Source organism: Cyprinodon variegatus, unplaced genomic scaffold, assembly GCF_000732505.1.
Source record: "Cyprinodon variegatus isolate N-32 unplaced genomic scaffold, C_variegatus-1.0 Scaffold287, whole genome shotgun sequence".
Lineage (NCBI taxonomy): Eukaryota > Metazoa > Chordata > Actinopteri > Cyprinodontiformes > Cyprinodontidae > Cyprinodon > Cyprinodon variegatus.
The window spans coordinates 528,683-554,457 of NW_015150740.1; the positions used below are offsets into that span (position 1 = coordinate 528,683).

Genomic DNA, 25,775 nt, shown 5'->3' on the forward strand with positions numbered 1-25,775 from the left:
GCAACATTTTCTTCACAAGTCCATTTATTCTATTTACAATATGTAAACAGTAACAAGACAAAGCTCAACACAAACATGCTCACAGGAAATATATGGCCAAAAAGAGATTTATAATTAGGTCTACTCAGTTGGACACTTTTTTGAGGGGATTTACATCTGCTTTGGGTACCTTGCTACACAAAGACTTCACTAAGAGCTGACATTCGTGTGAAGAAGTTTCATTTCAAATAACTCTTCTTAAACACATAGAAATGTGATTGCAATAAACAATACTATAAAAAAAACATGTAACACTATAAATATCGTTCAGGTATCTTCATACAAAAACTGTACACTTTAAATTTTGTCTTTTTAATAAATCTTTTTCTTTTTTATTGTAAATGTGTAGCTATACATCACAGAACTACAATACAAAACTGGTATGAAACCAAAACGCCACGACTGACATGGACTGAAATGTGTCATTGAAACCTGCACTACCCAACATGGAGCAAGTGTGTCCGAAACCGCAGAAAGAAACCTCTCAGTCAAAATAGTTGGGATGGCACCATATTTGTGTATCAGTGTTGAAGGCTGTTTCAAATGTTTTGTCTCACAATATGGAGAACAATCAACAAAAAATAAAGAACAGCAGCAAAGTCCTGTAGAGCAGCATTGAAAAAAAGGAAAGTAGGATCTATCCTTTGGGATGATACAGTTGGAGCAATAACACAAAACTGCCGAATTAAAACATTTACATCTCGAGACAGACTACTTTCACATGATTAACTGACTGAAACACAGATGTGGAAACTGAGAAAGAACAGTCCAGTGAGCAGATATACACATGGGAATGGAAAAAAAAAAAAAAAAAAAAAAAAAGTGATTTGTCATAAAGGTGCAGGGCATGAAGCACCAACTTTGAGGCCACCTGCCTCACATTCACTCAACTCGGGTGTCTGTAGTGTATCAGGTCACAGTGACGCCAGAACTGTCCTTGCTTTTGTCGGCATATGTGGGAGAGTTGCTTTTGTCCGATATGGAGGCCGTGGCTGGGGGACCGGACTGCACAGCAGGAGAGTGGCCCGATGGTTTGACCGTCGCCTCTGAGCTGGGCTCCGCCTCTGGCTCCTGCTGAGATGCTGTGGCTGGAAAAGAACAAAACAAAATGAGAGAGGGCAGACTTAACATCTCATTGTGACTGTTATCAGCTTATACCTATACAAACACACACACACACACACAATACTTTGTGGTTATAACATGACAAAATGGGGAAATTCCAAAAACTTGGAACGGTATTTTAATGAGAAAACTGTTGCTCAAGTATTTTTCCCTTAGATACATTCCAGAGCTATCAGCTGCTTTCAAGAGTCACCTAATTAATGTGAATAAACAGCATTACAGCAGGTTGGGGATGAAAAGTGTCTAGAAGCATGACTGAGTTCTAAACTAACATCCCATGTTTTGAACATCTTATGTAGCTTGACAGCAAGTCCTTTATCCTAAAACAGGTAAAGCAGAGTAACTGCAATTGCTCAGAACATCCAGCAGACTGACTGGTTAGGCAAAGAATGAGCCTAGTAAACTAGCCCCACCAGCCAGCGGCCAAAATCATTTTTGCCTGCGAGTGGGACTAGCCTCTAACAATGCCCCAGGCCCTGGAACTGGCTGGCCAATCACAACGCAGAGATGTGTTTAGAATTTCTGGATGCAAAGCCGGCGGGGTTTTGAGGACGTGACAACAAAGCTGCGCGACACTGGAGAAAGCACAACAGGGAAGATGGCAACAGCTATTGAACAGTTCTCGTATGGCTCAGCTTTGGAATCAGGTTTGGAAGGATTAGACTTGGGGTTTTCGTTGAAACGTGAGCAGGAAGAGGCTCTACACTCATTAATTTTTAATAAGAACATATTTGCCGTTTTACCGACAGGCTGTTTGTTTACACTCCCCCACCAGCTTTCTGTCCAATAAGCACAGACGAGTTGTTCTCATCAACAACATTCTGATGTGTCATTCATTGGGGCCAGACTTAATTACACATTTAGTCTGGTTTATCAGCCTAGCCAAGAATAGAAACAATCAGAGGATTTAAGAGGCTCATGGCAACTTTGAAGAACCTGAAGAAAACCACAGCTGAGGTGGGATAACCGCCGCTATGCACTCCATAAATCTGCTCTTTATTGAGAATTGGCAATGAGAAAACTATAAAACCTGTTTGCCCAGTTTCCTTCACTGATTGTGGTGAACTACAAACACATAGGAAAATGTGTTCTGGTATTATCAAACCAACCAATAGCAAACACCATACCTGTGAAAAATGATGGTGGACGCACCATGTTATGAGAAGAAGTTTCATCAGCACATGAAATACATTGAGGTTTTTGGTTGTAGGTTTGTAATGTGACAAAGGTTAAAAGAAAAGAATAAGGAATTACACAGTCAAAATCTCTGATAATAAGACTACCGTCAATATGATCATTTTGGGTTCTACAATGAAGCATTCGATTTCTCTAAATCAGTTAAGAGTTTAAAAGCTGCAGCAGCAACAGGCTTTATAATTAAGTTTTAGTTTGAAAATCCAAACCAAATCCAAAACAGAGAAAACATTTTTACCCGACTGTGTGCAGGACTTCATGTGCTCAGGCCAGTGTGCTTGCTGGCAGGGGTAATCACAGTAGCTGGTATTCCAGCAGCAGTAGAAGATGGCCTCCTTCCTGCAGTTGGCGCACCACTGTTTCTTTTTGGTCTCATCCACTGCCTGCTGCTTTTCCAGCTCCATCTGCTTCTTCACCTCAGCCACCAAACGTTCCCTTTCCTGCTCCAGACTCTGCCTCATCTCTGCCATCGTCAGCTCTGCGGTCAGTGCACAAATACACCTTAAACCATGCTTGATACAACAGATGGATAGAAGTTATAGTCACCCAGTAGTTGGACACCAACCCAGATTGTGCTTCATCTCTGATAACTCCTGCTGATGAAGCCACTGGAGTTTTTCAATCTCTATCCTCAGCCGTCGAATCTGAAGCAGGAAAAAATAAAAATAAAAAAAATCAGAAATCAGTTATGGTTGAATGAAAATACGACCTGATTACACAAGTAGGACTAAAAAAAATTCTGGTTTTGAGCAATCAAAGTGCATAGTTAAGACATTTTTTTTAGCAAAAATACATTAAAGTAATTTTACCTATTACCTTCTCTTGTAAATTGAACTGAATAAATCTAAATGTATCCCTTTATATTGTATACAATCCCAGGCTCGGTCGTTAGCCAAAAACTCAAGTCTTTGCATGAGTTTAAGCTATTATAGTTCAAACTTCAGCAATAAAACTACAGTCACATTCATCCTCATAAAACACATGTAAAAAGGATGGAAACATTCTCATTTGGATGTGAACTGTGGATATTCTCCTAGCAATGCACAAAGGCCGAGGAGCAGGAAATCCACATCCACTTTCATTTTTAAAGGGATGCTTTCATTCTAACAAAAAAAAAAAAACTTGACAACTCAGCAAATTAGTTCAAAAAAGTCAGATGTGATTATTATTTTGGTGGATAAATATTGAATTATATAGTAAGACATGGGACACAAATAGGGGAATATTTATGATGATGAACTAGGTCTTAATAAAAATGTCACAGTGGCCTCAGGTCTCCTTTACATGTATTACTATAATAATAAATCTAACTATTCCTAATATGACTGTGTTGGAAACAGACGCCCAATAGGTTCTAGGAATGAGGGCTGACATCCTGGTGTTTTTATCATCTTGTCCTGACTTCTTTTAAACATATAGTGAAGCTTCCTTCTCTTTTTTTATGTGGGGACGGTGGTCCAAACAGAAACACGGGGGGTCATATAAATGTCTTTATGATTTGTTAGAAATTGCAGCAATGGGCATTAATAATTGAGCTCAAGTCAGCGGCAGATATATGAAATATTAAATTGTGGGCGGCACTGGGCATGTAAGAAATTCAACCAGCTGTGTTTGATTTTTCACCAGATTGGTATTATTCAAGGTAATATGTGCGGTAACAAGTTCATGGTTTTATACGTACATCAGACTTTTTTTTTTTTTTTTTAAACCACGCCACAAGTTTTGAGAAACTTTTGGTATTATATGCAGTAATAACTCTCGCAAAGAAGGGCTTTTTTTTATTTTCCCTCCATATGGGAAAAAGAATTCACAGAAGGACCAACTTCTACAATGGTAATGTCAGGAAGCCGCCTTATAAGGAAACAACCTCATTACAGTTTAACGTATTAAGTACAGGGAAAAACTGCTGCTTTAATTACTGAGGTTTTCTCTTGTTTCCACTACATTAGCAAACACTAAATGCTCCTGCAGGGCAAACTGACTTTTCCAGGGAAGCAAACTCCAATTTATCAGGCGCACTAACAGCAGTGCAGGTTTGTTAATGTAACCTTATTATCAAAACAGTTTAACAGCAGAGAGGTCAAAGAACGAAGAGGAATACCCACAGTAAAGAGCTACACCAAGGGCTAGCACGTACTCTAGAAGGTGCTACAACACTCAACACCTCAGAACAGCCCATTTGCTCCCAAAAAGACCATTAAAGATGCTCTAATCTGAATGGGAGGGATTACCTCTGCAATTGTGTTTCCTGATGTACTTTTAGAAAGATCGTTGTAGATTTCCGTCATTGTCCCCTTTATTGTGTCCATAATCTGGAAAGTGGAAAAACATAGAAAAAAAAAAATAAACATTTCAATTACTTTTGCAGTTCTGATAGTGTTGCCTTTTGTTTTCAATGTTGCATAATGTACATGTATGACTGACAGGAATGCGGACTTACTTTGTTTGTGTATTTGGCTATATCTGCTGCTACGTCTGCGGAGACTGTGGGGATCGGCAAGTCTGCTGACACCAAAGACGAGGCAGCAGAAGTGACCTGTCCCGCTGTCGAGGAGGATGCACTTTGAGCGGGTTCTTTTTGTTGCACTGCAGATGACAAAGATGCAGAATCTTAAAGGGAAATCAAACATCTTAACATTTCCATTTCAGTTTTTGTTACATATTAACCTAGTGTCCGTTTTTTGCATTTACCTTTGGCTGCTTGTCTGGTCTGATAACGAGTGCTGGAGGAGTTCTGCTGTGACTGCTGCTGGCTGCGAGTCTGACCCTGACTCTGACTCTGACCCTGCGTCTGGACAGCTGACTGCTCTTCGTGCTGCTGTCTCTGAACCTTTTGCATGTGCCATTTCTGCGAAGACGTCTGAAACTTATTGGGACTCCAAACAACTGCCCGTTGCACAGCCTGAGCCGTCTCTTTAGGCAGTAGCGGCCGCTGCTTTTTTACAGATGTGGGTGCTGTGGATGTGGAGGAGCCAGAAGGAGCACTGGTTGTTGTAGAGACACTAGTTTGACCTGCTGCTGCACTGGAAACAAGGCTTAGTGCTGCTGTGATGGAAGGCTGCAAGGAGTCTTTCAGGTTGGAGACAGCTTCTCGTGTCGGTGTCCCTGATGCAGCAGATTTACCTAAAGAAAAAGCACACAAAAAAAAGGGGGAAAAATCATTAGCTTAGGAGTTCCACATATTCTGGATTCATTCATTTAAATTTTTTAAGCAAAGAAAATATAAAGAGGTATTAAAACTGAACTGAACAGAATATATTGCACACATAAAAAAAATTAAAAAAAGATGGGAAAATATTTAGAAAAGAAAAACAACTCCTTTATCCCTGCTTAGAGTTTGAAGTCCAACTGTTGAACTAAGATGTAACTTGTGCAAATCACTTTAGAGTTTTAGAGAACATTCTTCTAATAATGCAATTTTATAATTACGACTATAAAAACACTTTCCAGAGACTTCTTGCAGATTTTCTTCAAGTTTCATCAAGCAATCTTTGATACACTCCTTCAGATCCGTATTTCAATTCATTTAAGACAGTTACTGTCAACAGGTTCATGCCAACAATTAAAATCCTGGTTTTAAGCCAAGCTTCATTAAAACTAAACGTAAGTATTTTCAAGGAGCTGACGGTAACAATGAAATGAAAACATTTGGGTTTTAGTTGCTTGAACATCCATGGGGACAGATTCAGAAGCAAGGTCGTCTTCTTTTTGGCAGGTTTGCAAACACTGAATGTTTGAAGAAATGTTACCAGTCCTTGATGACTTAGTGTATTATGATTACACCTAAATACTGCAGCAAATTACAACAACAAAAAATAGAATCATATAAAACATATAAAAGAAGCAATAAATAATGAGCATGCACATTTTGGAGATAATAAAAATCCAGAACTATTCGACCCTTTGATAGTAAAATTAAGATTATCTCATTAAGAGAAAAGCTGAGGGAGCAAAATAGAAAACAGAGCTGTAGCCAATAAGTTTGTACTAAAAACTGAATGCTTGCAAAATTCCTAAAAGGAAAAAAAAAATAATAATAATAATACATTTTCAGGCTGTTAAATCCCTGCTTCTAGTGCAGCAGGTCAAAAATAACAGAAGGATAGAAGTCTGGGGAAATAAAACAGACCAACTGTCATTTTATGCAAATGTTGTCAGAATGTGATTGTATTCTACCACAGGTGTTCGTACCAACATTTTCCCAATCAAGGCATTGCAAAATAAATGAATAAAAAACACAGGAAGCTGTGCAGCAGAGCAGATATGATCAGCACTTCATGTGAGGTTGATATTCTAAACAGAGTAAAACCATGAAGTGAACTCCAAAGCCTCACCTTCCACTTTGGCAGCATTGGGCTCCTTGACAGGTTTTGCAGCTGAAGAGCTTGTGTCTCTTCTAGACCTCTTTGAGTCCCGTCCTCCATGTTCGTCCCCCAGATCAATGACGAGCTCTCTCTCAGAATCAGAGTCCTGTTCAGCTGATGCAGCAGCTGCTGTTTTGCCCTCCTCTGTTGCTTTAGGCTTCTCATTGACTGGCTGGGACTGAGGTGTCCTGGGTTTGTCCTGTAGGTCCCTTTCTGGGCCATTGCCAGTCTTTTCCTTGAGTGAAGCCTCTGCGGCTGCAGCTTTGTCCCCCGTCACTGTAACTCCCTCCTTCCCTTCTCCCTCAGTGCTCGCCTTTGACCTTTTTCTTTCTGCCTTATCCTTTTCATCCTGAGCAGAATTCTTTGACCGATGCTCTTCATCGCTGAGGTATTCGCTGTCGCTGGAGTCGGATTTCTCAGAGTCCTCAGAGTCACTGTGGTCCACGTCTTTATACACATCTTCAGAAATCTCATTAATGCCTGTAGAAGAATTAGAATTTATGTTTTTGGTTAAAAAAAAATGTATTGAGAAACATTAAAAATACCATTTATAGTAATCTGAACCAGATTTTTGGTGGTATTGTGTTGAAATAGTTATTTTAGGAGAGCAGAAAAAACAACAATACAGGCTATTCCAAACTGCTGGCCAAAACGTATCAAGATTTTCTACAGTGGTACATCAGTATTTTGGAAAAATAACATATTTTTTATTTTATTTTGTTGTTTCCAAATCCATGTTTCAACCTGTTATAACATATACCAACTCTGTAATTACCAAGCTGTGCCTTGCAGCTTTCAATGGTCTTGTCCAGGCTCCTGAGGGGCCTCTTTGGAGTGGTGACAGTAGCCGGGGCTGCTTGCTGCTGCTGCTGCTGCTGTTGCTGCACCGTCTCGCTCAGCTCTTTCAGGTCCATTTCAGCCTTCACTCGATCTGGTTTAAACACAAATTAGAGAACAACCGTTCACCTTCCAAGTGCACTTTTACCACTTCAGCTAGGCGCATTTAGTCATTACCGGTCGCAAAGGATTTTAAAAGACTGACACAAAGGAGCAGAATTGTGGCATAGAAAGAAAGGGATACAAGTTTATAAGATTATGATTTTGAGTAAAGTCATTTCAAGGTAGTAACAGAAAAACAAACATTAAAGCCAACACTTTCCCCAGACAGAGAAAATAAAAAACACACAATCAGTCGGGTTGTGAGGGAAGTTTGGTCCGATTGCTTTTGCAGTTATAGAGGGTGAGTGAATATAGTACATAAACCAGAGGGTGAAAATCCTCATAATCCTGTTTTTATAACAAACGATCAGGCTGTGTGTAATAATTTGCATCTGGTGCGGCACATTTCCTCACATGTTTTTTAATTAATCAAGCAAAGCAATATTTAACAAGCTAAACATAAACAAAAACTAATCATAACAAATCGTTACCTTTTGTTATTGTTCGTTATCTTCGTACAACTGAACAGCCAGTAGTTCCTGTTGATTATTGTGCTCAGCTGTTCCTAGCAGACCTCTTTATCTTTACATTTTTTAAGACTCAGTTTTGGGATCATAATCAACTGTGTTCCAGTCCTTAAATATTTTGGGCTAACCATTCCCCACCAACAGCATTTAGCCTTTTATTGGGAGTCATTAACAAAATCCCCATGTCTGCTATTCCTTTTTATGCAAAACCCCTTGCAAGGTCAAACGAGAGAAAGATGCAGATGGTCCGCATGAGAGATTTTTCTTTTGGGATAAATTGCGATTGCTGATTGGTCAGTTGCTGACGAGCTTCCAGTATTGGTCGACATTGGATAGTCTAAAGTGGTCTTAACCATTTCATTATGACCCCCTAGTGTCACACTATACTTAGCTCCATATTTAATGAATAGCATTCCCATAGAATAATACTTCCACCACTGTGGATGGTTAAGAGAATTAGGAAAGAAGATGTTTTGGTTCAATGTTACAAAGACATCAATTGTAAAAATCTTAACAAGTACTTAGGTTCCCAACAAGCTGATTTTTGCATGTAGGTTTTACGGAAAGTATTATTTCTTGACAAATGCTGGCAGGAATTAACCACATGCTGTGTTTCATTCCACACAGTATTTTCTGTCATTGTTTTTGCACAAAATGACAAGACACATAGGCAAAAAGGAAACTCATTTTGGTCCTGTTTCCAGAGCACCTTCTCATACAGGAGTGGACTCCCCTGCACGGTACATGGCAAACTACTTACAAGACCTTTCATGGTCTATTCCTTCTCCAGACTCTACAGTAGAGGCTACCTGAGCAACCAGAGCAAACCAATAGCAGTCCTGTAAATAGCGATTTTAACCTGAGCTGTGGAGCTTCTCTGATTCATGTTCCTTCTGAACCAGTCGGTTTAGCTCGATAAAGTTGTCTTTGGTAGAGTTTATGGTTCAGTTTTCAGATTAGCAGCGCTCTGTCAGACGTTTAAAGCCTGGGATATTGAATTCTAACCCATCTCTGTTTTAATCTTCTCCACAACTTCATTCCAAACCGTTGGTCTTCATGATGTCGTTTGTTCACTACTGTTCTCTAACATCTGTAGCTTAAAGGTATAGTGGAGGATTTTCTTTTTCCAGGTGGATCATTTAAATAAGTGGTCCTCCTAATTAATCTTTCTGGTGATGTTTCTGCAAGGCCGTCCAACGCGCTCGTCTCCAGTTCGCCATCTTTTTCTGCGCATGTGCACTTTCAGATGTATGGGTACAGTACAGTGGGTACAGTGAGCTTGAATGAGCTATGAGAAGAGCAACTTTTAAACAGAGCATGTATGAGAAGAAATGGGCTTGCGCATGTTTAATAGGCGTTCCGTTTTGAGAGCAGGCACAGGGTTGTGCAAATGCTTTTTTTTTTTTTTTTTTTTTAAGTGGAGAGAGCAGGTCTTTTAAAAAAATTCTTGAAAATCCTCCACAATACCTTCAAGGAAACAGCCGTTTAATACAACGAATTAGATACAGGCTCACTAATGTTAGGGGGATTGGAGAACAAAGGACTGAGTAGAAACTTCGAATACTTTAAAGTTTTCATTCCACTGATTATGCATCACTTTGGACTATTATTAAAATCCCAATCAAATACATTGAGGTCTATTGTTGTACCATACCTCACAAATATTAGTATGTTTTTTTAAACATTAGTGTTACTGACCAAGGTTGAGGTTGAGAATGCCTCCGGTCCCTGCTGTTCTTTCCTGCTTGGGAACCAGTGCAGAGTTTATGGGTTTTGGACTGCTGCTTACACTGGCAGCTGGACCAGCCTTCCCCGACACAGGAGAAGCTGTAATCGGATTTCAAAAAGAAATGTTTTTGCAAAACATCTCAAGGTAGCAACTTGATCATGACTGCCAGAGAAGAAAAAACTTGAGATGCAATATACCAGTGCAGTCCATGGATTCCTCTCCAGTGCTGTAGTGTAGAGCAGGGTTTCTGCTTGCCTTTTCCGCTTCTTGCTCCCCGTCAGACCCTGTGTGAACAGAGGAGTTGGTGCTCATCGGAGACCGAGGCATTTCTGTCATTGAGGCCCGTCGACTCATCCCGCTGGGGGTGGAACTCTTGCTGAGGATCATCTTGGGAGAAGAAGTCATATCGAAGTTAAAGCGGAGCTTATCTGGCTTCTCCGTTTTCACCGCCCCAGCATTTGGGTTATTGGGGTCCACGAGCATCTGGAGCTGGTTGTTGGGTGCATAGGGAGTGCGGAAGGGTGCGTAGTTAAAGACGCCAAATTTCTTGCGGATATTTTCCACATAGACCTCCATCTCTTGCATGGCACTGTTGAAAATGCTCTTTGTTTTCTTCACAGAGAAAGGGATCTCTTTGGACATTAAGTAGCAGTTGTTGATGGGAACCCAGGCACTACATAGATGAAGGAAAGAAGCTTAATGTATTACCAACTTTAAAAAAAAAACAGGAATTTTACTCGTTAAGTTCATCTTACCGATCATGTTGCCCAAAGAATCGTGCGTCTACTTGCCCGTCCTTTTCCCGAAGTGCTTTTGCTGGCCAAAAGGGAAAACCTTTCAGCTTAGCCCAAACCAGAGGGTGAGGCTGACTCTATTAAAAACAAGAGAAAATAAAAATAACTCATCAATTTTATAAAGTTTATAAATTCTTTATATTTGGTATTCAAAATAAGCTATAAACGTACACATGGCTCACAAAACCAGTTATCCCTTTTTTGGCATGAAGACAGGTAGCACTCAGGACACACCTCAATCTCATTCATCTGAAAAAAAAAAAAAAACAACATTAATGATTCACTTATAAGACATCATAAAAGAAAAAAAAGATGACTTTAGCTAAAACCTTTACCTCATGTTCACAGATCTTGACAATGACTTTCGCAGTCGTCGTTAGTTTATGATTAACTGGAACAAAGAAGAGACCATTAGTTCTTTTTCTCTGGGAATTACCAAACATATAAACATTTCTATATATTATTCATATCTGACAAAGTGGCCTACCTCCATTATAGATGATGCAGTTGTGTAAGATCCACTTCATATCAGCAAGAAAAGCCTCAGTGCAGCCATACATTTTCTTTTTGACATTCTATATAAAAAGTAGAAAAGCATATACATTTAATTTATGAACATGCATCATTTCTTTGTTCCTTCCATGCATGTTACTTTAATTCCTTCTTATTTAGTATTGTGATAAGTTTAGAAATCCCTGTACCTTTTCTATAGTGCTTAGGTCCATGGGGTGGAAGATGTACTCTGCATAATCTGGGTGCTGTTCCAGGGAAACGGGCTTCTGAAAAGGCTCCGTCTACGCATTAAAGACAAGCATTGAAAAAGAAACAGTCAAATCTAGAACTTTGAATAGAATTAGCTCTTGCAACTACTGTTAAGCATTTGTCATCATTTAATGTTGGCCACAATGAAAACATGTTTAATAAGCTTTTTTTGGCAATTGCAGAAACTGACACTGGAAATGTATCTGCATGTTTTTGCCACTTCCTGGTGGCAAAAAATAGAAAATCTCATCCCTGCTGTTTTCAGCATACTAACTGCTGCTCTGATTTTATGCCGTAATGAAACACAGGATGTTAAGTTGATAGAATGTTTTCTCACAGCCACTCCTGACTTAAAAGGAGAAAAAGATGGAAACTGAATATTTTGTCATATCCCTTTTCTAGAAAGTCTAAGAAAAAATCAAATCTGCATCACATCAAGTGATGGTTTATTCATTAGAAAATTATAGCACAAGTGTAGAACAGGAGACCGTCCCTATGTCTGTATACTTCTGAATAAAAGCAAACACAAAAGGTAAAAAGAAAACAGGTTTTAGACACTGACCAGCATACAAAAGCTGTGTGTAAATGTAAAAAAGTATCCTTGCTATTTGACTATACTGTAACAAAAGGTTGGGTGTTTCTAAATCTTCCAGTGAGATCATGCTACTGTATAAAAATAAACAAATAGGGCTTTAAATATGCACAACTTTACCAAGAACACTAGTAAACAGACTGATCCATTTCTGTAGGAATTTACAGTATTAGTTTGAAAGTATTTGATAGACATAAAGAGTAAAGCAGCACTCTTACCCCAGGCTGTTTGATTTTTTGGAGTGCAAATTTCAGCAAGTAGGAGAGCTGGTCTATTGTTAGCATTGTCATTGCTTTGCTCTGGGTTTCAATGCACTCAGCAACTGTTATTTTCTGAAAGAAGATTAAAAAAAATAATAATTACAAGAATTATTGTATCATGACAAAAAGAAAAGCAACATTTTCAAAGTCTGCGTTTACAGGCCATCTGAGCTAAATAAAAATAAAGATGGATTTGTTTTACATGTAAATCAAGCAGCTTTTTCCTCACAGCTTTAAGTCTGGAAAGTCTGTTAATAGCATTGAAAATGGCACAAACTGAGCCACAAATAAAGTTTTAAAAAACTGAGCTCGACTAGCAGCAAGTAGTTTTTTAATAAAAAAATAAATTTTAATCTGGAATCAAATTAATAGAACATTCAAAAACTAGAGATCATACCGTTTTTTTTTTTAACACTTAACATTAAAAGGAACTCATTAGGGAAAGGCACAGATTGATGCATTATCCGTGGATTTGTCATTTTAGATTTCATTTTACAGGAACCTTAGTCTCATGCCAAAACCCTTCTAAAGCAAATGATCCAAAAGAAAAAGTCTAGAATCATTTTTATTGAAATCAAGCAGCCTTTTTCAGATATTTGCATGTAGAAGATATTACACCTAGCTTTTAGCAGTATATTCTATGCTGAAGCCCTGCTTAGTTTTCCCTCCACATAGAGCTGCATCTCCATCAATTGGAATAAAATCTCATACCGATTCAACGGCAAAAAATAAAAACTCAAACTGTTACACATAGCAATATATTTTAGGTAATGATGATTATGGCTTAGAGGGAATAAAAACCCACTTATTCACTTCATCATGAGAACATTTTACAAAATTATATTTTTATGTTTTGTTTTTGTTTTGTTTTAAGACACATGAAGGCTTTTAATCACCAAACTGCTCACAACCCTCTTCAGGCTGTGGGATTCCCTGCTGCTTACAGGAGAGTATTTGTACGGAGCTAAATCAGTGACAGCTTGCATTGACATCGAATGAGATTTGGCCTAGTGGTTAGAGCATCATCATTTGAATTCAGAGGCTCTGAGTTCAAGCCCCACTCCCACGGACTGACACTCTGGCTCCCTGAGCAAGACCCTTAACCCCCACACTGCTCCCCAGGAGCCACACAATGGCAGCCCACTGCTCCCCAAGGGGATGGGTTAAATGCAGAGGGTGAACTTCATTGCTCTGTACTTGTGACAGTGTAATGACAAAGAAAATTAAAACAAACACTGTAAAATCAAACGGTGATGATACCATCATCTTCAGGTGCAGCATTTTTTCAAGGAGCGATGATTTTAGTTTCACTGCAGAGGCCCTGCAGCTGCCATGTCACTACAATCTAGCACTGTTTTTGCATGGGGGGGGGTGTCAGGACTAAAATGAAGGCTCCTTCAGGGTCCTTTACCAATTTGGTTCTATTGTTAAAGTGAGCTCCTGTTTTTCCTTGAAATAAGTAAAGATCGTCTCTTAGCTTAGTTTGAAACCAAGCTTACTGGATTACTCATTTTAAACAGCCAGAAGATGAAACCAACAAAATTAACAACCTGACTTTGTGGTTTAGCAGTGGCAGAACCATCCATTAGTTTACCGCAGGTAGATGTCAAGGAGTAGCGGGAAGGAAAAAAAAAAAAAAGGACCCTGAGGTGCCTTCAGTTTAGCTCCAACCCCCGATTCAAAAACAGTGCTAGCTGTGACCGTCACTACCCGAACCGGCTCATTTGCCCATGTGCAAACAGATATTCATCCAGCTCACCATAATGTAGTCATGGTACTAAAAATACTGATTTATATCCTTAAATCAATAAAGAATGCTAATACAAATCTTAAAAACATTTTTATGACTTTTCTGAGATAATTTGATGCTTTTCCATTTTCTCAGTTAAACTGCTTGTCTGACATCATCGGACATGCTCAGAGTAGTCCGGCAAAATATGATAAAACAATCACTATTTTCAGTTATTTATTTCATTAGATTACGCACAATATACCATAAGGTTGACTCCCAAGGAAAAAATAAAACTCAAAATGACTAGATGTATTTATAGATCCAAAGGTGAAAAAGTTTACGCCCGAAAGAATCGTAAGATTCAGTTTCCGGTGCTGATCGGGCACAGACAAGTGATAAAACAGTTTGAACTTTAATTGCCAAATCTCAAATTCGATGTCAACGCAAGCAGTCACTGATTTAGTTCCATCATTTAGCGGTCTTAATCATGATTCGGTTGGCTATGGACATTAGCTCTAGGCTATAACCAACAAAATCAAAAATGACTTTAAAAAAAAACAACGGTTTGTATAAATAATTCATAAAATACGCCAATTTCAGTTTATTTAATTAGATTAAAAAAATAACTTTTTTAGGATCATTCGAGATGAATGCAATTCTGTATTTTCAAGCAGATGCCCCTTTTCTCTGGTTAGAGGACAATATGTCCTGTTGTCTGCATGTTAAAGCATCATTACACCGATTCACACGTTTTCATTGGGACACGCCATTCTGTCATCTAAGCCATGCTACGGCCACACACAAACACACGTCTTCAGAGCGATACCTCACACTCTGGACAGAACCAGTCGCCCTCGGGCTCGGCTGGTAGTTTGAGGCACTTGGCGTGGTACACCCTGGGGCAGAGCTCACAGCAGAGCACCTGACCCTCGCGGTGGCACAGCCAGCAGTAGAAGTCATTCCTCCCGTCCTGCGGTACAACATCAACAGGGTCTGTGGTGAGTGCTGGCTGCTTCATATAGTAAAAGGGACCATGTCTTAGCTCTGACTGAAATGCAGGCAAGAGAAACAGGGGGCAGGTTTCAAAAAACACGCAGGAACACAAAAAAGTAATAAAAAAGGTGCAATGCAACAAAACAAGGTAGTACTAAGGTGAGGCAGGTAGGGTAAGCAGCACACGGGGCAATAAAAGCAACAAAACCTACACTATGGTGCTTTCTACAAACAGGTAGCTTCTACTAAGATATGCTCTAAATGTAAGCAAAAGGCTGATTTAAAAAAACTGTTTCATACCAATGCTTCTTTTTTGCAAGATATTGTTTCATAGCTGAAATAATTTGTAACTTACAAAACAGTTGTGTTTGTGCTCATGGTGAAGAGTCAAAGCATTAACTATACTGCCAGAAGCATTCCTGCATACATCCTAATTATTGATTGCTGGTGTTCTAGTTACTTTCAAATACAAAGTAAAGTATCCCGGAGTCCGTTTCACAAAGCAGGTTTAACAAACTCAGATTCAGATCCACAACTCTAAATTAATCGTGCCTAAGGTCAGGAACTCTGAGTTTTCAGTTTCACAACGGCTACAATGAATTAGTTCAATCAACTCCAAGTAGGTCCATGCGTGTGCAGCTATGGCAGGCCATTTTTACATTTATTAAAAGCCCTCTGCTCTCTGTTGTTCCATTTGTAGATCACTAGAATAAGATTCTTCCTGATCTAAATCACACTCCTAAACTGAACTAGAATAATATTTTATAAATTACAATTTTGCAACATAAACTGAATTTCAGAAAAAAAACAAAAAAGTTTTATATAGCTAGAAATTTTTACACATTTTAAGTGGTCGCTCTGACATTTATCTGCTTGACTGAATATGTATTTATGATATCTAAACTACGTTGTGAAGAGAGAGCTGAGCCAAAAAGCGAAGCTCTCGATTTACCGGTCGATCTACGTTCCTACCCTCAACTATGGTCATAAGCTTTGGGTCATGATAGAAAGAAAGAGATCCCGGATACAAGTGGCTGAAATTAGTTTTCTCAGTAGTGTGTCTGGGCTCTCTCCCTTAGAGGTGGGGTGAGGAGCTCAGTCATCTGGGAGGACTCGGAGTAGAGCTGCTGCTCCTCCACATCGAGAGGAGCCAGTTGAGTTCCAGGCACGTCGCACCGGGCTGAGGCCCAGGGGGGAGGCCCAAGACACGCTGGAGGGACTATGTTTCACGGCTGGCCTGAAAGCGCCTTTGAGATTCGCCCAGAGGAGCTGGCCCAAGTGGCTGGGGAGAGGGACGTCTGGGCCTCCCAACTGAAGCTGCTACCCCCGTGACCCAACCTCGGATAAGCGGAAGAAGATGGATGAATGGATGGAAATACGTTTCTTCAAAGTGAAAATATTACAAATGAAAACCAGTAACAATTGGAATATGTAGATCTAAAATAAATTCTAGACATCCACTATTTTTTTATAGTAGATAGTGTCATTTTATTTGAAATTGTCGTTCTGACAAGGAAAACTAAATGTTTTTTTTTTTTCAGATATCAAGAATACCTGCTCAGCAATACTAATATATATGAAATTGGCTTGCCATAGCCCGTTAAGACCACGATAACATTTTGGGTTTATTTCTTGAATGGATCGATTCATCTATTGAGGAGAAATCCTCTGGCAGCGGGTGACGATAAAGTCTAAAAGCTCTCTAATAGATGGAACCTGTTCATTATCTCATGGGGTTCAGTTTGATTCGGTCTTCTTTCACAAAGTAAATACTGAGTGGCTGTTTGCAGCAGCTTCGGATGTTATCCCAATAAATGGTCATTGTTATCGGCCATCAGTCCCATAGATGGCTTCAGATTGTGCCAGTAGGCTGTTATCCAAATGAATCCTAATCCTAGTGCAATTCCTTTTCCCTCCTGCTAAATTAATCTCTTTATGTGTAATCTGAAAATAATTTCAGTAGTTTTTCATGCAACTACTGTGAAAATAATGAAGTGATCCGCATGTCGCTACTATTAAACAAACAAAAAAAAAATCTCATATCCCGTCAGCCGAGTTGTGGATTCCTCTCCCTTTAATTATCAGTGAAGAAAAAGCTGATCATTCTTTAATAAGATCCTCGTCAAACTAACATGCAATGTTTGTTAAAAAAAAATAAAAAACACCAACAACAACAGTGTTTCTAAGGACCTAGTAAATTATTTTTTATTGTATGCACAAAACTACAACCGGACTCTCCTGATTAAATCAGGAAATAAAACAGCCTGATTGGCTGTAAGGAGAGAAGAGACAGAGGACACCGAGTTTACTGAAGAAAAACTGCTCCAGGTTAGCTATGTGGAGAATATTACTACAGTGACTGAAAAAGAGGTTGAATAAACTCTTTGTGAACCGGAAAAACTCAGTTTCCTATATTTCAGCTTAAACTAAAAGTTCAGTAAACCTGCTTCGTAAAACAAACCCCAGCATGTTAGCATGGGGACTGTTGCACAAACATTTAGGTTCTACCATGACTATACAGAAAACAAAGCAAGGCTCATAATGATATGAACAAGTGAGTTCTGATCACAACCTTACAGACTACGGCTGGGATAAACTAGAGGAGACTGAGCTGGGCAAACCTTACTAGATTCTGATCTTCTAGCAGAAGAATTCAACAATGTGTTTGAAGGTAAACAAATGCTTTTGGCAGTACAGTATAGTGAATAATGTGATGTGGTGAAAATACTAAATATAATCATGAATCCAAAATAAGATACAGGTATGTACTTATGACAAGAGAGGAATGCAATCAGGAGTGTCTGCAACATGTGTTTGAGTTTAACAGCAATTATGTCACTCAGTTTTCTCTCTGATTGCTCATATAGTCAGTTTGGGTAACCGGGTGCTTCTATACAGGTGATCTATATGACTCATTTCTGTGTGCATAAACATAGCTATTAGTAACTATTAGTTTTTGAATGTTTCACAAACCCATCAGTTAACAACGCTGACTCATACAGTTACCTCCAAAATTGGGCATAAGCAGCCCATCAGGCTATACATCCAGGAGCCTCACCTGGTCTTTGGTGTTACAGTTCACGGCCCCTGGTTTTTTCTTTTTCTTAAGGGGGCTGGGGGAGGTGTCTGAGGGAGAGTGTCCATTAGAAGAATGGGTGGGACTTGAAACCTTTCGCTTCTGTGGTGCTGCGGATCGTTCTGCTGAACCCGGGGCATCAGGGGCTGTGATGAAAAGGCTTGTGTCAATCAAATTAAATCGCTTGTGATATAGAGGTGGTTAAGTTACACCTGAAAAAAGTCAAATACAAACAAATGAAATTCCGTAAAAGTTTAAAAAAACAATCCACTGGACTTGGTTTCAGAGATTTGAAGACATGTTACCAAGCAATACAAGGCCTAGTCTATTTAAAGACTCAAACTCATTGCGGATCCTTCCTGGAGGGGAAGCGAAACGTCTTCAAATCTTGGAAACCAAGTCCAGTGGATTGTTTTTTAAACTTTTACAGAATGACTATGACCTGGATGACTGAGAATCTTCATTAGCAAACTAATGAAATCAGCCCCTTCACATCACCCTCGCCACATAAGAAGAAGAAGGGCCCTGTCACACCTTGCAGATTTAGCCAGTGTATGCCTGACGTCCAGAAATCTCCTTAAACGCTGCCATACGCTGAACTTTAAATGTTTTTTTTTCAATTTTAGCATATTTACAATGGGTCTAGAGCGCATGTCGAATGACAGCCTAACTAATGCATAACGCACCGCAATGTACCGCAGTATAATGCCCATGAAATGATGCATAAGCCAGTGTCCTGATAGGGGGCAGCAATGCGCCCGGAGGCACCCGGCCTGCATAAAAAGACGTCTTTGATCGCTGTATTAACCTAGCTGCATTTTACTGCCTGCCAAAAACAAAAGAATAAAAAGGAAAAAGAAAGAAAGAAGGTTTGCAGTCGCAGCAGATTCAGCGTCATGTCTGCTAGGACCTTTGTTGGTCGTGGGTGTGAACACAAGGATCAGTTCTGGATACGTTCGCATAAGTTATGCACAAGTTACTCATCAGTTTTGGATAAGCTAAACACTACGACTTATGAGTAACTTACGCTTAACGTATGTCAACAATCAAATGAATTACCTCTAACTTATGGCCCATGTATCAGCATATGTCAGGAAATTTTGAGCATGCTTAAAATTTCTTGACATACTCGCAGTATGTTGACGTGTGCCAGCGTGCTCATAACTTATATAAAACGTACCCATAACTTATCCAATGTATACCAGCGTTTTAGCCAGATTTTTCGTACGTCAGACACACGCTTTCTAAATCTTCAAGGTGTGAGAGGGGCTTTAATCCCTTCCTTGTCAAATGATGAATTAACTGAGATGAAGAGAAACTGTTTAATACAGCTGATATGACATCCAGTAAGCTAACAGCTCAATGTCTCACTAAAGAAATTCAAGAAACAGCCACTAACATCAGTTAAAGGGTTGTAACCCCAGCTGATAAGAAAGGGAACTCCATCAAACACCCACTTGATGAAGAAAACATAAAACCTTCCAATGAGTTTCTGATGCAGGCCTAAGACAGGCTAGTTAGGTTTAAATAACACAAAAATATAATTTTTCTACTAAATTAAGAATTATCTGCCGAGAGAAGCAGTATAAAATTCTTCCAATAATAATAAAAAGAAAAAATATATATAACTGACATTTATAATAAGTATTTGGCAGCAGTTTCAGTGTTTAGAGAGCAGTTAACGTTCCTCTAAAGTGACATTAATTGAAATCTGCATCTTGTATTTACTTGGCTTACATTTCCTGACAATTCGTCTGAACATCCATCACATTTAGGCAGTTACAGAAAAAGGATTTCACAACCCTTTATATGCTAAACATTAGAGCCGAGAGGTGATTTTCATTTGAAATCTATCCTTTCACTTTGCTTACTTTACCATCATGATCATATTTCAGCACCATAAATCCATTAACATACTTCCAAGAGCTATGAGACTAATTCTAACAAGCTTTTTCAATCTAGTAGATACATTTCAGACATAAAAACAAATGGGTAACAGGCTCCATCTAAAGTAAGTGAAATCTGTTCCGATTCCTTGATGAAAAAGAGGAAGAAAAAGGAATACATTAGAATGCATTAACCTCTCAATCCCAATAAAATAATCAAGCGTTCTCTGACACTCATGTTCGACTTCTGATAGGACATTGGAGACTTACCTTTCGATCGCAGAGAAGCGTCCATCCCCTCTACCACATCCGGCTCTTTCTTTATCTCCTCCTCAGCCAGACTGCACAGCAACGAACAGGAGCGCACAGGAACACAGGAAGAGGAGCAAACACAGAGTCAGAAACGGTGTTCAGAAACCACATCAGCGTTATCTGTAAACAAGTAGAACACCACCTAAGGCACTGGGTCCCTGAGGACCTGTCAACAGGGACTCCACCGGTTTCCATTGCTGTTTTTAAAAGCTCATTTGACTTGAACACGTCTTTGACTTTCAATCCGACGTTCAAACACGTTCCAGAATTTCAGCTGCATTCAAGACAGAAAATGTTCCTTATACTCCAGCAAAGAGACCAGTAACAATCACCATGGCAACACTCATCTTCACCAAGCAAGCAAAAAAAAAGGAAAAGGATGTTAACAACAACACACATGACTATTTAGCCAACGTTTCCATGCTCGTCAGCAGAGATGTAATAGTTTGCGATGCCTTTCTGACGAATGTTGAACAGACCTAAGGTAACGAGGGAGCAGTCCCATGCCTCTAAAGAGGGATGCCTCTCAGGGTGATTAATGGTGCATGTTTCTGCTAGCTTCCCGGCTACTTCAGTAACAACAGCGTTCCCTCTGAGGATCTGGGCCTTTTACTTGGAGACCACTGAGTTCATCAAAATATTACTACCAGGAACCCAGTAAAGATTTACAAACTAATGAGATTAAATTCCATAAATACTGCTACACCAACATTAACCTCTTCCTCTTTTGGTACGGATCAGAAAAAAAAAAAAAACATCTTGAATCGTACACTGGAAAAAAAATCTAGAATAAGTAAAAAAACTTCTCAAATTAAGTGCATTTGCCCTTAATATGAGTAGGTAAATGAGATGTTTGCCAATGAAATGAGGATTTTTACTCTTAAAATAAGATATTTAGATAAAATGCACTCGAAATAAGACAATGCAATTGCGATTTTCTTATTTTAAAAGGTAAATTGTCTTGCTTCACTGGCAAAATTTCTCTTTTATCCCCTGAATTCATGAACTAATGCACTTTAAGAAATAATGACTTATCTAGATTTCGATTTTTTTTTTCCAGTTTAATCACTCAAACTTCTTAAGCTTAACAGAAATAATCCAGAACTTGCTCCCCGTCTCTGCTCCTGCGGCTTCTGGTTTCCTGTGTGGTTAACAAAAAGGAGAATCTGGCAATAAATGAGGGGCTTTGGCCTTCTTTTGTCCAAACAACACAGGGCCTCACTCCAAGGTTGTCCCCTTTATTGAAAAGAGTAGAGGAGGAAACCCTCCGGTGAACCCCTGACAGGTCACACACGTGATCGGTTTCTACCGTTGGCTGCTGCAACTCTGGTTTCCAGCTAAATGATATGGTTTCAACCTCCATGGCCACCGTACGGTTTGATTTTCTCTTTGAAAACTAAAACAATGATCCTTACGCCTGCATAATTCATCTCTACAGAGACACTCCAAAGTTAACTGAAGTGTAGTCAAATGATGGAGACAATGCAAACCCAAAAACCTGAATGTGAAAAAGAGGAGCCAAAAATTAGACTAGATAAAACCACTTAAACCCAAACAGAAAAGCAGTTAGCTGGCAGAGCTATGGTTGCACCAATTAATCATTTGTGGTTCTTCAACTCAAAGACCAAACCAAAATAAGAATCAATTAAAACAGGAGAGACTTTCTGAATGTAGAAAAGCTTTTTTTAACTTCTTAGGAAGCAATTAGAGACATTTTTAATCAAACCGAAAGAACAAAACATGGTCAGAACAGAATTTCTTAAGATATGACACATGGGGATTTTGTTTTAGCTTGCCAGCTTTCTCACCACACACACCCACACACACACACACACACCCCTTCAGGGCCTTCCTGTTCCGGACTAAGAACAAACGAGGGCCAAATAAAAAAATAAGAGGCATTAGCTGAGTCTCAACCACAACCCTGGGAAGGAGAAAATGTTCGCCATTCTTCAGCAAAGCTGCACAACAACAACCTCATTTTCAAAACAGCGTTAAAAGAAATGCTGCAGCCACCAAAAGGACAAGATGAGCTGGAATAACAAGTGTCCAAAGGGATTTTTGTTTTTCCAGATCCATCAAGCAGGAAGACTTAGGCAAATAAATCCCCAGCAGAGAGTCAGATATATTCCATATAGATCAGAGAGAAAAAAAAAAAAAAAAAACCCACATTTCCCTTCTGAAAGCTCTGTAGTACCTGATGGACAAAAAGGAATAACACTGAGTCACTGCCTTCAGATTCCCATCCTGTGAGAGACGAGCAGGGTTCTCTCGTCACAGAAAATGGAGGCCACAGCTTGCTACCCTCCCTCCCCCCCACACACACACACATACACTCTCCCCATCCCCCACTCTAAGGCTGAGACTCGGGCACATCCACACAGGAGGACCGGCAAGACATCTGTGGAGATTTCCGTCCAACATTTCTGGATAGAGAAAGACGGTCCTGTGAGGACAAACCTTCATGAAACCACGGTGAGGAGAAACAGGAAAATCCTGCATTACGAGCAGAACCAGACTGGACCCCCCCCCCCTTCTTCCTGTATGTCTTCGATCTTCGTCCTTCTCTCCTCTGTGAGCACCACTGTCACAGAATAATCAGATGTGGTTTTGACGAACCCATTTCTCTGTGTGTCATAAAATGTAGTGTGTTATATTCACAAACATAAAAAAAGGCCATTTTCAGATGTGGAAACAATCCACCGTGTGCAAATTGATAATGGGTCCACCAAATAAACATGAAAAACACATTTTAAAACATTAACAGACCATTTTACTATTACAACGCGACTAACACGTCTCACAAATATAAAAGAGGTGAACTCTTCCAGCTTAAAGCCACTTAATAACCTAAAAACCCAACATTTCATACAATTATGATTTTTACCTGCATTAAAAATGGCCGTTACATCAAAACCAGTAAGCATACTCAATCCTATTATTAATAGGAAATCCTGAAGGACGGACAGATTTTGGAGCTGGATTTTTATATAAGGCTGTACAGGATGAATCAAAGATGGCTGTGGAATTTTCCAGAAGGCCCTTGCTCTCCCTGCCATGCTCCCTCCGATTGTCAATCTTTAACCTCAGCTCTTGCTGCTATTGGCTGGAGGGCCAACAGGCTGGGACACCATTGGTCGACCGCGCTGTGCCATAAAGATCAGTGTGCAGGCTCCCCTCTTCCTCTTTAAAAGGCTTTTTTTTTTTTTTTTTTTTTTTCAATTTTTTATATAGTTCACAAAATAACAGACTTAAAATAATTCAGATACTGTTGCATACTTATTTTTTTTTTTTTTTTTTTTTGCTGCAATGCAGAGATTTTTCTTCCTGCATTAGACGGTTTATCTTTACCTTTCAGTTTAGTTTATTCTCCATCTTCATCAAGACGGTCTAAAACCCAGAAAGAAAGGATTGTTTTAATAATATTTGTGGATGATTAGTTTGTTTTGTATATACCGTGCTCTGCTGTTTAACATCTGTCGCCTTGTTGCCTCAGGAGGCCCAGATCGGTTCCTCACACTGCTGCCTGTTATCTCACCATCAAATACATATAGTATATAATAATAAACCTGTTAAAAAGTTAACACTTTGGTTTTACACAGTGAATTAGTTGCAGCCTGAAAGTAAACCCTGACTGTAACGTTACTATTTTCAGGTTTTATGTAGATCAAAAATGTCTCTCATCAGCCCACAAGAGAAAGAGATCTTCCTTTGTTTTCCCCACGCAACTGAGATTTCTATGGCGGTGCTACGTGACGTAACAACATTCTGCTCATGTTCCGATACCTCCAGCATGACACATCTGCTACCATTTTCTGCATCCTTGCATATATTTGTAGATCTAATCGAATTTAAAAAGGTTATGTAATGTTGACGTTTAATTATAAAGTAAGCCTGTCTTACCTTTGTGCGGCAAAGACAAACCTTGCTGCTCATTTCTGTTTAACGTGTTCAAAAACAACCAACAAAAAAAAAAAAAAAAAGCAAATCAGCAAGAGGAGAACAAGAAAAGGAACTCAGCATCAGATCACAACATAAATCCTTTTCGGATGTTATACTATCACATGATAAAAAGATCTTCTTAAAACTTATGTTGTGTCTTTGTCCTGCTGACTGATCTGTTAAAAGGAGGGTAAAGTTCTTTCAACATGAGCTGAAGACAAAATGGCCACTGTATCTGTGTGTGTGTGTGTGTCTGAGAGTAGAGGAAGCAGTTGCACAGTGTAGTCAGGGGCGGAAACCTCAAGGCCCATGACTCCAATAAGTTTTGTCTTGTGTTTTTTAGCCCCAAAGATTAGACTGAGGGGGGGAGAGGGTTCAAAAAGGGTCTGAAGCTGTAGACATTTTTTTAAAGACACTCCTATGTCAAAAAACAGGAAAGTCATGTAGGTTTCATTTTCAGGATATTTCAGACGTATGCTCTGAGCTACCTTTAATACTTCCAAGCCTGTATTGTTGCTGTTTGCTGTTCCTCCTTTGGCATGGCATAAGATAAGAGAGCACATAGCAGGCATACTTAAAAAGGGTTAATATAACCCCCCCTTGTTTCTCTACCAGGCTACAACTCAAAACTGCAGCAGCAAGGAGATGAGGGTGCAACTTTTAGATCAAGCTCTCTCTTGCCTTATAAACAGGAAAAAAGAAAAAGGATTTGCAATGTTGTGCTCTGCCTGCTGTATGGTAGTCTGGGGCACTCATGTGACCCTGAGACACAGAGAGAGAGCAAGGGTGAGAATCATTACCCAACCCCCCAAACCCTAAAAAACCTCTGTGGAAGGCGCAGAGGCCTGCCGAGGCCTTCAATCCAGCCCAGCTCCTCCTCCTCTTCCTGCTGCTGCACACCAAGCTGACTTTAAAAAGGTGTGCACATTCATCATGAGAAACCCACAAGTTAGCACAACGACAAGAAAGGAAGCCATGTTGTTATCAGAAGGCTGAGATAAAAAAGACAGAGCTTACCTCTGTGGATGCATGGCTGCCTGACACAATGTTATGTCAACACTTATAAAACATGGAGGACACTCTCAGCCCTCAGCCGGGGAAGGCTCCGCTCTTCAGGCAAGGCGATCAGGCCCCGGCAATGTTAGCCAGATCCTGACTGGTCCCCTCCCTCGTAGGCTCGATACAAGGGCGCGTCTGATTGGCCGAAATGTTTCCTGAGTAATTATCTTTGTTCAGTGCTGGCAGGGGCAGCTCTGTGTGAGTCAGAGACAGGGGAAGAAAATGAGCACAATTCTAGGTCTAAATCCACACAAATATATGATTAAGACAAGTATTTCTGGACATACAAACCCTTTCTAAGAGTGTGCTGAAGCTTCAAAGAGGAAAATCTGGTGGCAGGTCTCGCAGTGGAAGGTTACACGAGGGAAACTGTCAGCCTGTGGAGTGTGTGGAGCAGGACACCATGGCTTCCCAGAGCAAGCCTCCATTTTTTATGTGGAGAGGGCCTTT

The 25,775-nt window shown here is 39.7% G+C and overlaps 1 protein-coding gene across 6 annotated transcripts; it reads right to left on the bottom strand.

The window, feature by feature from the left end:
* On the bottom strand, window positions 1-25,775 carry LOC107090270 (protein kinase C-binding protein 1-like). Of its 6 annotated transcripts, none has more exons than XM_015383564.1 (22): window positions 25,617-25,775; window positions 25,284-25,519; window positions 20,467-20,598; window positions 20,283-20,353; window positions 18,109-18,272; window positions 14,884-15,027; window positions 12,284-12,397; window positions 11,413-11,505; window positions 11,199-11,286; window positions 11,047-11,102; window positions 10,883-10,960; window positions 10,673-10,788; window positions 10,115-10,590; window positions 9,887-10,015; window positions 7,498-7,653; window positions 6,693-7,202; window positions 5,050-5,481; window positions 4,799-4,944; window positions 4,590-4,670; window positions 2,924-3,002; window positions 2,597-2,836; window positions 1-1,127 (listed from the first exon to the last, which is right to left on the bottom strand). In XM_015383564.1, exons 3-22 carry the CDS (start codon window positions 20,517-20,519, stop codon window positions 949-951), a joined length of 3,405 nt encoding a protein of 1,134 aa, XP_015239050.1. In that variant the 5' UTR covers window positions 20,520-20,598; window positions 25,284-25,519; window positions 25,617-25,775; the 3' UTR covers window positions 1-948. The 6 variants fall into 6 exon arrangements, with proteins under 6 accessions (XP_015239050.1, XP_015239048.1, XP_015239054.1 ...); XM_015383562.1 differs by having other exon boundaries at window positions 14,884-15,105; XM_015383568.1 differs by lacking the exon at window positions 20,467-20,598.

What these genes read in the sequence shown, in the direction of transcription:
- LOC107090270 (XM_015383562.1), bottom strand. Translation starts at nt 20,519, where the DNA reads ATGGAAACCGGTGGAGTCCCTGTTGACAGGTCCTCAGGGACCCAGTGC. An exon ending in TCAGGGACCCAGTGCCTTAG is followed by an intron (nt 20,354 to 20,466) that starts GTGGTGTTCTAC and finishes GTTGCTGTGCAG; the next exon opens with TCTGGCTGAGGAGGAGATAA. An exon ending in TAGCCAAATACACAAACAAA is followed by an intron (nt 4,671 to 4,798) that starts GTAAGTCCGCAT and finishes TCCACTTTCCAG; the next exon opens with ATTATGGACACAATAAAGGG.